Here is a 10,387-nt window from a genome sequence, read left to right as displayed (position 1 = left end):
CCCAAAATACAGCCATCAAACTGCAAACCCATTTGGTCAGATCCTAACCATACCCCCCCCCCCCCCCCCCAACAACACCCCCACTATTCCCCCACCATCCCACCCACCCCCACATCCTACTTTACAGGTATGAAAGTGTTTGACACAAGCACCAAGTTGTTGTGTTTACATTTCCTGACTAAACGTGCGACGTGGAGGCTGTTCACTTCATTCACGTGCCTGCGTCCCTCATCGACTGGATGTGTTGCAGTGAGAAATGGAGTAAGCGTGGCCGGGGAATAACTGCGGTGGGGGGGGGGGGGGGGGGGGGAGGCGGTGGAATCACAACAGAGACCTGGGTTTTGCTGAATAAATAATGCACCGTGTGTGAACCGATGCACGCACACTCACACTCTCTCACACGCGCACACACCTCGACCTGCTACTGGTGGAGAGAAAGAAATTCCCCATGAACTGGAAAAGCCACCAGAGCTGCTGGAACGGTTGTGCCACTCCATTAGTTTCACAAAAACAACATCTCATCTTCAGCCTCCCTGTGATTTCCATGACGTCACCACATCTGTGCATTAATTTGCAAATTTAACTCTCAGAAAATCAAGTATTCTTTTAACATGATCATTGTTACAGACTTGTAACAAACCTCTCTGACCCGGGAAATGGACAACGTTAAGTGTGGAATCTCATTCCTTCAGATTGTAAATTGTTCTTTTAAATTTTTTTAATGTCTAATTTGAAATTCAATATTTTTCTTCTGTCTCTTTTTGCCTCCCTCTCAATCTAATCCTTTCCATTTCTTATTTCTCTTTTTCTACCTAATTTGATCTTAAATTCACCCATTTCCAAATCCTTTGATCACATTGGTTAAGAATAGATTGTTGGTCGCTATCAGTGACTGGGCTTCCTCACTGCATCATTATCAGCTTTACATTCCAGGACAAAATGTTCAAACATACTCTGTATGAGTAAGTCTACCTCGCGGGTAAAAGGTTGCAGCAATATATGAGCTGATAGGTTAACCACGGCAGTTTTGAACCAGATAAGAAGACATTGAAGGATAGTTCCACGACTGGTAATGCTCTAAGTGGATATATGCTGGGTAAATATGCTGGGAAAGGGAGCCAGGGTTATGGTTATTCATAAGGTCTTGTTTAAGGATACAGTTAGTTTAAGTACACGTTCTCCTTTCTCTAAATAAATGCACACGGTCTTAGATCGGTTGTGGATTCCAATTGCTTTGATATTCCCCTAGATACACGGACATTCAGTTTATCTTTTTGTATAAAAAGTACAAGTTACTCTTGTTCATCTGAACTTAACAGAGTATTGAGAGAGCACATTCTAGCAAAATAGCCATCTCGGTGTATAAAAAAGTCTCTTAGAAAAAAAAGAATAATGATTAATTGCTGATCTGTACAAAAATACAAAATGACCACACAGTGTGGGTTCCCAAAGCGCAGTTAGCAATGAACGGACTGAACTAAAGACAAGAGGAAAACATTGAGATTGTTCAGCTTACCATCAAAAAAAGGAAAACCACATGTACACATTTCATCGTGTTTTCAACATAACCTTTGTGCTCAGTGTGTACATTGCACAATGTTTCAGGATTGACACATCACATACTCTCTGAAGGCAATCCCTGCCGACAGCAAAATGTTCATAGCTCCTTCAGTAAGAGAATGATGAATAAAACATTTAAAAGCCTACCAGAGGACAGACACAGATGAAGATGTTCCCGACTCTATAAGCAAACAATATCGAGCGTAATTGTTATCTTGTAGAGGCAAGCCAAAAAAACGCATGCACAGAATTTGCAGCAATTCCATCACATTTAAAAATAATAATGACATGAACATTATCTGTAAATAATGTATAAAAATCTCGTCCTTTTCTATTTGCCACATCAAGACCCAACAAGAACCTCCATGATGTGGTCCAGTTCTGCAAGGTCCATTTTGAAAGGCTGGTTTGGACTCACTGACTGGTTACTGTAGGGAGAAAAAGTTTTCAAGATATCGTCAGCTGTGACAGCAGTCATTTTCGAACTGGATCCCGTGGACGTACAAGGATCAAAGTCGTACATGGAGGTGTCGATGTCCGCAAATAAGATGTCATCGAGTGTCAGATCTGTTAAGAAACCCGTGGTGGTGATTTCAAAGTTGCCCGGTAAGGTGTCTGCAAACTTGCCCTCCGAGGAGGGTCTGCCTTGCTGGAGCTTGGTGGGGTCATCGCCGCCGCCCTCACTCGAGGCACCTTTACAGCTCTTGGTGTCGGCCGCGGCGGGAGGTGGACCCAGCTCCTCAATTTCATCCAAGGCTGAAGAAAAACTGTCTTTCTGCGAATGGTTCTGCGGTTTGCTCGCGCCCAGGTCAACGATCTGACAGCCACTAAAGTTGTCCTCCTCAAGCACCGAGGCTGGGGTCAGGCAGGAGTCTGGGGATGTAGTGCTTGCTAAACTGGTCAGCTGGATTGGAGGGACGGGGAGGTGATTGAAGGCAGGCTGGACCTCTCGGTAATTATCATTGAGTGTGTCAGTGGGCTGAGATGGGGCAATGAACATTGGTCTTAAACTGCCTTCCTGTTTGAGCTCTTCCTGAATCCGCCTCAGCATGTTATTAATTAACACCGTCCTCTGTAAGCTGGGCTCCAACAACGGCTGGTGATTGTAAAGTTTCATGAGGGAAATGTTGAAGATAGTCTGACGTTGTAAGGTGTACGACACCTTGGACGGGCCACTCCCACCGGACATTTTGCCTTCCACCCCATCTTCATGTTCACTAAACTTCCGTTTCGCCCCTTTCCCCAACATATATCTGAAAGAAAATAAAAACTCACTGTTCAAATACATTCTTTGCAAAATATATCCTCTGAGAATATCAAACTCTGAATTTAAATGGAAAATAACACAACGTAAAGAGTTAAGTGGGTAAAGTCTTGCAAACCTGTCGCAAAATGCTCCAATTTATTAAAAGGTTAACTGATGACAGTTTTTATCTGGATCCAAACATAAACCAATTCTCTCGTGGAGAAATGAAGAGATCACAGCTCCAAGACTCAAATCCCAGTCCGATCTCAGCCTGAACGAACCTCGGTACCCGGAGTGAATTAACACAGGGATGCAGTTTAAATATGGACAGTCAGATACAGGAGTTATCAACCACCACAAACCTGAGGCTGGGGATTCACCTTCAACTTAAAAAAATCATTTCTCAGCACAGAGAATATTCTGGAACATTTCCTAATCGAGGCTATTTTTTGTACAGAATGCGACCGTGTTCTAATTCACTATTACCCTCAAGGTGAGAGATTGCTAATTACAAACCCAGAAGTCAATTGTATCAATTTATGTTACTGTAAAGAAAAGGCTGAGGTACAGACAGCCTGACCTAAACTAGCTGGTTACTGACACCCATCAATACTGATCTAAACTAGCTGGTTACTGACACCCATCAATACTGACCTAAACTAGCTGGTTACTAACACCCATCAATACTGATCTAAACTAGCTGGTTACCGACACCCATCAATACTGACCTAAACTAGCTGGTTACTAACACCCATCAATACTGATCTAAACTAGCTGGTTACTGACACCCATCAATACTGATCTAAACTGGCTGGTTACTGACACCCATCAATAGTGATCTAAACTAGCTGGTTACTAACACCCATCAATACTGATCTAAACTAGGCTGGTTACTGACACTCATCAATACTGATCTAAACTAGCTTTACCAAAGCAGAGCACCCTCAAGTAAAACACATTTACTATTATTGTCAAACACTGGAGTAGAATGCATTTTCGATGCACTCACTTCACATCGTCAGATTCTCCCAAAGCATTTTACATTTAATGATTTATGTTTATTGAACTATGGAATCAGGCAGTTAATAATCTTTGGATTCTTAGGGCTAACAGATAATTGTTTTCCAGAATTAGCATTAGAAACTTTTGAAAAAACTGCCGCAGCTGAACATGAACTTTCTAAAAATATCCAGATATTGTTGGGGAGATTCCTGCTGAACGGGTAATTTTACACAGGAAGCTGTGAGATTATTGACATCGCAACAACCTCTCGATAGAAAGGCATTCCCATCGAATTATTGATGGGTTTATCTTAACGCCATTATTGGTAAATTTAACAATATTGTCAGATAATGCATTCAAAAGGAAGGTTCAATCATAAACTTTTTAAAACATTTATTTGTAAAACATTAAAAAGTTTAAAGTTTTAAAGTTTATTTATTAGTGTCACAAGTAAGGCTTATATTAACACTGCAATGAAGTTACTGTGAAAATCCCCTAGTCGCCACACTCCGGCGCCTGTTCAGGTACAGAGGGAGAATTTAGCACAGCCAATGCACCCTAACCAGCACGTCTTTCAGATAACCTAAATTCGACAGCCGCTTTTAGTATTTCTCTTATTGGATAAGATGTTTTCTAGACAGTGAAACTGTTGCTGGAACGACCAAAGAAATACTCCCAATCTCCCTGAAATATATCCCATCACCTGGCTCCCATACAGGTTACCCAATGAAGCAAACTTGTATTCAATATTAAAGTTCACAGAGTCTCGTTTCAGCGGGGCAATGTACTTTCTGTGATGCTCTTTCGCACTGAGACAGGAACGTCCCACTTCATTCTAAAACTTGAAGCTTGTGCAAAGTGTGGATGTTGAACGTTGGGCAGAGTTGTTGTAAGCACGGGTGGCTCGAGGTGTGTTCTCAGAGAAAGTGTGCTGGCGAGAGTTGGAGTGAATGGAATGGCAAAGGCTCGAGATACAAATAACCCAGCATCAAATGACAGCTTAATCACTGTCCAGAACAGGGGCAGCAGGAGAACGAAGAAAGATTCTTCCAGAAATAGAACAGCCCCATTAGTTGATGCAGGTCAAGTAGGGTGCAAGATGAAACTGCCTCGAGTTCCAAAGACCAAATCTACACCAAAAAAAATAGGTTTGGAACTTGGAAATACTGAAGGCTTCACCCAGTTTGCAGATGCTTCACTCTCTCAAACAACATCAAAATGCTTCCAGAATTTAGGAAGTAAATTCTCACAGGATACCCGAGTGATGGGTGGATTAGCAAAATCCGATTTAAGTTTTGAAGTTTATTTATTAGTGTCACAAGTAGGCTTACATTAACACTGCATGAAAATCCCCTAATAGCCACACTCCGGCGCCTGTTCGGGTACACCGAGGGAGAATTTAGCACGGCCAATGCACCTAGCCTGCACGTCTTTCAGACTGTGGGAGGAAACCGGAGCACCCGGAGGAAACCCACGCAGACACGGGGAGAACGTGCAAACTCCACACAGTGACCCAAGTTGGGAATCGAACCCGGGTTCCTGGCGCTGTGAGGCAGCAGTGCTAACCACTGTGCTACTCATCACTGTTAACTTGACTTGGGATTTGCTTATTGGAGACTTGCTGTTACATGTTATATTTTAAGTAGTTAATGAAAGATCTATAACTGTCTCCTCCAGTGGGTTTTCGATTAAACACACAACTAGGTGTGTGGGAGGGATGAGGAGTCATTCAGATAATTTAGGACAATTCACAGTAATCACTATCTCCATAAGACCATAAGATATAGGAACAGAATTTGGCCATTCGGCCCATCGAGTCTGCTCCATCATTCAATCATGTCTGATAAGTTTCTCAACCCCATTCTCCCGCCTTTTCCCCATAACCTTTGATCCCTTTACCAATCAAGAACCTATCGATCTATCTATCTCAGTCTGAAATCTTGATTATTTCACTTCTCCCATTTGCAAAGTAGAAAAAAAGTAGGAAAAAAATAGGAACGTTTCCAACAGGATCTGTAACATATCGGGAAAGCTCAGAAAATAAGAATTGCTGAATCATTCTGCATCAAGAAATCTTAATTTGGAACTGTGAGTTTTTGAGAAGGGGAGACAAGAGAAAGCTGAACAGATGAAAGATTCCTGGGATCTAAGCAGCAAAACAACGATCTGCTGATTGGAATGGGAGATGGAATGAGTGATAGTCAACGTTAAAAATCTTCCCGGAATAAAACTGAACAATTAAACCCCCAAGTCTCTTCTTGCAAATGGCGTAATTTTGATTAATAATGTTCAAAATTTGTGACCAGTGTGTTTGGCAGGGAACTGTCAATCTTAATGGCCAATTTTATCAAGTAGGTTTCCCTGGATATAAAACTGGGACGAAGTAGAAAGGGTCGAGAGCTTCAGGTTTTTAGGTGTCCAGATCACCAACAACCTGTCCTGGTCCTTCAATGCCACGCTATAGTTAAGAAAGCCCACCAACACCTCTACTCTCTCAGAAGACTAAGGAAATGTGGCATGTTAGCTACGACTCTCACCAACTTTTACAGATGGACCACAGAAAGCATTCTTTCTGGTTGTATCACAGCTTGGTATGGCTCCTGCTGTGCCCAAGACCACAAGAAACTACAAAAGGTCGTGAATGTAGCCCAATCCATCACGCAAGCCAGCCTCCCATCCATTGACTCTGTCTACACTTCCCACTGCCTCGGCAAAGCAGCCAGCATAATCAAGAACCCCACGCACCCCGGACATTCTCTTTTCCACCCTCTTCTTTCAGGAAAAAAATACAAAAGTCTGAGGTCACATACCAACCGACTCAAGAACAGCTTCTTCCCTGCTGCCGTCAGACTTTTGAAGGAACCTACCTCACACTAAGGTGATCTTTCTCTACACCTTAGCTATGACTGTAACACTATATTCTGCACTCTCTCGTTTCCTTCTCTATGAATGGTATGCTTTGTCTGTATAGTGCGCAAGAAACAATACTTTTCACTTTATACTAATACATGTGACAATAATAAATCAAATCAGATCCCCAGTGTGACATTGCTGATTCTGTGGGCTTTGGGAGGGTTGTCATTCTGTGCCCATAATCTTGGACACAGACGCAATAATTCAGCAACTTTTTAAACCATTTCTCATATCAAAAAATATTTACTTTGTTAAAACAACGCAGTGCAGTCAGCTGTTCAGTATGGTGTTTCTCTCAAAACATTTTCAGATCTGCTCACTCAGGGGTGACGGGACCGAGCCCACGGATTAAAAATGCTGATATGTTTAGTGACTAAATCCCATTTTCAGTTGTCTTCAATTGACACCAAGTTCCACTCAAATAAGTCAAGAAATAGTTCATAGAATCAAGAATCCTTACAGTGCAGGAGGCCATTTGGCCCATTGAGCTTTCACTGACAACAATCCTACCCAGACCCTAACCCCGTAACCCCATATATTTACCCTGCTAATCCCCCAACACTAAGGGGCAATTTATCATGGCCAATCTGCCTAACCCGCACATCTTTGGACTGTGGAAGGAAACCGGAGCACCTGGAGGAAACCCACGCAGACACGGGGAGAACATGCATACTCTGCACAGACAGTGACCCAAGCCGGCAATTGAACCGGGGTCCCTGGAGCTGTGAGGCAGCAGTGCTAACTACTGTGCCACCGTGCCGCCCCAAAAAGCCTACTGCACCTAGTATTTCCAAGCGCTCTCCCATCCAAGTACTAACCAGGCCCGAGTCTGCTTAGCTTCCGAGATCAGGTATTTTGAGACTAGTTTGGCCTAGTTTGACTCGTAGGTAAATAATTTGTGCAGAAACGTGCTTGGTAACTTGGCCGATATAATTTCAACGGTAATAATCTCACCGCTGACCCAATCCACGTCATTTCAAAAGCAAATTTCCCAATTGTGCTTAAGCTGGAGAGTTCACCGTTACAATGTTTAAATAGTCATCCCGGATAATAAACGAGTTTGTTTTCACTTCCATCGCTGGGGCCAATATCCCGGATTTAAGAGTCAGCGAGAGAGTGTGGACTCCCGATATGCAGAAAGCCGTTGACAGCAAGATCTCCGTGCCATGGATTACCCCATTTCTGACCACAGCATGGATCAGCTGGAAAGTCAGGAGAATTTCCAGGAGTGCAGCCATGGCAACATCATCATCATGTGGAGATGCCGGCGTTGGACTGGGGTAAACACAGTAAGAGTTTTAACAACACCAGGTTAAAGTCCAATAGGTTTATTTGGTAGCTTTATTAGCTTTCGGAGTGCTGCCCCTTCGTCAGATGGAGTGGAAATCATCACTCATCAGGTTATCACGCAACATCATCATCATCAGGTTAAGCAGCCAATCACATAGGCGCATTCTCACTGGCAGCAAATCAGGAAGTAAAATGCCCTGAATCCTTTCCCTTTTATTAAAATTTTACAGACTGCAAATTAAAGGGGAGGCGATGGCTTAGTGGTATTGTCGCTAGACAGTTAATGTTCTGGGGACCCGGGTTCGAATCCTGTCACAGCAGATGGTGGAATTTGAATTCATTAAAAAAAAATCTGGAATTAAGAATCTATTGATGACCATGAAACCATTGTCGATTGTCGGAGAAACCCATCTGGTTCACTAATGTCCTTTAGGGAAGGAAATCTGCCGTCCTTACCCGGTCTGGCCTACATGTGACTCCTGACCCACAGCAATGTGGGTTGACTCTCAACTGCCCTCCAAGGGTAGCTAGGGATGGGCAATAAATGCTGGCCCAGCCAGCGACGCCCATGTCCCAGGAATGAATACAAAAATTAAATTAAGGGTACACACATGACACACTTAAGTCAGTGAACCAGCCAGTAGTTACTGCACAGAAAATATTGAACACAAGTTAAGAAGCCCCAGGATGTGACATAAACAATTTCAACCTCAGCGTCCTGCTCATTTCAACCTACGGCTTTGAATTTCAGTGCGAGGTATTATTACTTGCACATAAACTAACCAACCAACAAGCAGCACACGGTGACACAGTGGTTAGCACTGTTGCCTCACAGTGCCAGGGAACCGGGTTCGATTCCGGCCTCGGGTAACTGTGTGGAGTTTGCACTTTCTCCCCGTGCCTGCGTGGGTTTCCTCCGGGTGGCTCCGGTTTTCTCCCACAGTCCAAAGATGTGCGGGTTAGGTTGATTGGCCGTGCTAAATTGATCCTTAGTGTCGGGGGATTAGCAGGATAAATACGTAGAGTTACGGGGATAGGACCTGGGTGGGATCGTTGTCAGTGCAGGCTCGATGGGCCGAATGACCTCCTCCTGCACTGTAGGGATTCTTAACCAGTCAACCAACAAACTAACTCACCGAGCAACCAACTCACAAAGTTACTAACAAGCCAAATAATTAACCAAGTAACCCATGCACAATACAACTAACTCACCAAGTAACTAACTCACCAAGTAACTAACTCACCAAGTAACTAACTCACCAAGTAACTAACTCACCAAGTAACTAACTGTCCAGAGCTATAAACTAGCTCCTAGACTGGGAGCTGATATGAAATTAAAGCAGGTTTGAATGGTGTTAGAATTCTAATTTTATGTCGTCAGAAACAGGAGTTTCTCTTCCATCCATCACTTTATAAAAGTTAATCAATAATCTTTTAAACTGAGACAGAAACTAGAAACCGTTTACCGTGTGGAATTCCAGCAACATATCAGCAGAATTCTATGACAAACTCCACTTCTCAGAACCATCTCAGTAAAGCCGGAGTCTGTGTGAAAATTAAATTGACAATGTCCCTCAGCTGGCCTTACAGAGGGAGGAAACTCCGATATTCAAGGATTTCTCTCGGCCTCCGAGAGCCCAGACTTTCACAAGGTCAGAGGTAGCGATAATTCAAAGTGAGGATCTGAATCTCAGAGGCGATTGGCGGTCTGGTTCTATGACCCACGGTCGATTTCTGACACAGGGGGGCAAGGAAGGCAAGTGAGAAAATGAACAGAGATCATTGTTACAAAACTTACTTCCTGCACCAGCTCCCGACTCCTTCGCTCAACTTTCCCTCCATAAGGTTTCTTCAGAGAGAGATTCAGGGCATGGTTAAACAGGCTGGGTTATTCCAGTAGCAGAGATCCCTCTGTCACCCCACCCTGCGCACACATGCTGCACATTTTTTACAAGTTATTCACGCATGTTGCTGCTGAATGATTGGCTACTGAAACGCAATAGTTGTGAGAGTTTGGAGGAGTGACTCACACCCTGTGTGTGTCTCAGATTCAACAGCAGAAAGACACTCACAACAGGGATCGTGTAGAACTCCCAGAGTCACAAACTCCTCCCGTTACAGCAGACAAGAGTGACAGGGAGGCTTCCTCGACGTCATTAGAGTGCAGGCTTCTGAAAATTAAATCCATATTCACATGGGCGTGTGCTCAAACTAATCCTCCAGGCCCGAATGGGTGCCCCAGGCCAGGAAAGACTAATCTCCCAGACACAGTGGCAGGCAACAAATTTAACATTCTGAAAGGGTTTGATAGGGTCGCGTAGGAAGGATGTTTCCACTCACACAGATGGAGCCAGGACTCGCTGCCACAAGTATCAG

General features: G+C 43.6%; 1 protein-coding gene across 1 annotated transcript; it reads right to left on the bottom strand.

Moving 5' to 3' along the window:
* Nucleotides 1-769: 769 nt before the first annotated feature.
* Nucleotides 770-10,112, bottom strand: sertad2b (SERTA domain containing 2b). The gene is made up of 2 exons (XM_078230418.1): nt 9,810-10,112; nt 770-2,813 (listed from the first exon to the last, which is right to left on the bottom strand). Exons 1-2 carry the CDS (start codon nt 9,851-9,853, stop codon nt 1,904-1,906), a joined length of 954 nt encoding a protein of 317 aa, XP_078086544.1. The 5' UTR covers nt 9,854-10,112; the 3' UTR covers nt 770-1,903.
* Nucleotides 10,113-10,387: the final 275 nt, after the last annotated feature.

The sequence above is a fragment of the Mustelus asterias genome, chromosome 15, assembly GCF_964213995.1.
Source record: "Mustelus asterias chromosome 15, sMusAst1.hap1.1, whole genome shotgun sequence".
Taxonomy (NCBI): Eukaryota; Metazoa; Chordata; class Chondrichthyes; order Carcharhiniformes; family Triakidae; genus Mustelus; species Mustelus asterias.
This window is presented reverse-complemented; position numbering and strand designations above follow the sequence as displayed.

Excerpts from the sequence above, each read along its gene's own strand:
- sertad2b (XM_078230418.1), bottom strand. The coding sequence starts at position 9,853 with ATGGAGGGAAAGTTGAGCGAAGGAGTCGGGAGCTGGTGCAGGAA. Across the intron at positions 2,814-9,809 it reads GTCGGGAGCTGGTGCAGGAA|ATATATGTTGGGGAAAGGGG; the intron begins GTAAGTTTTGTA and ends ATTTTCTTTCAG.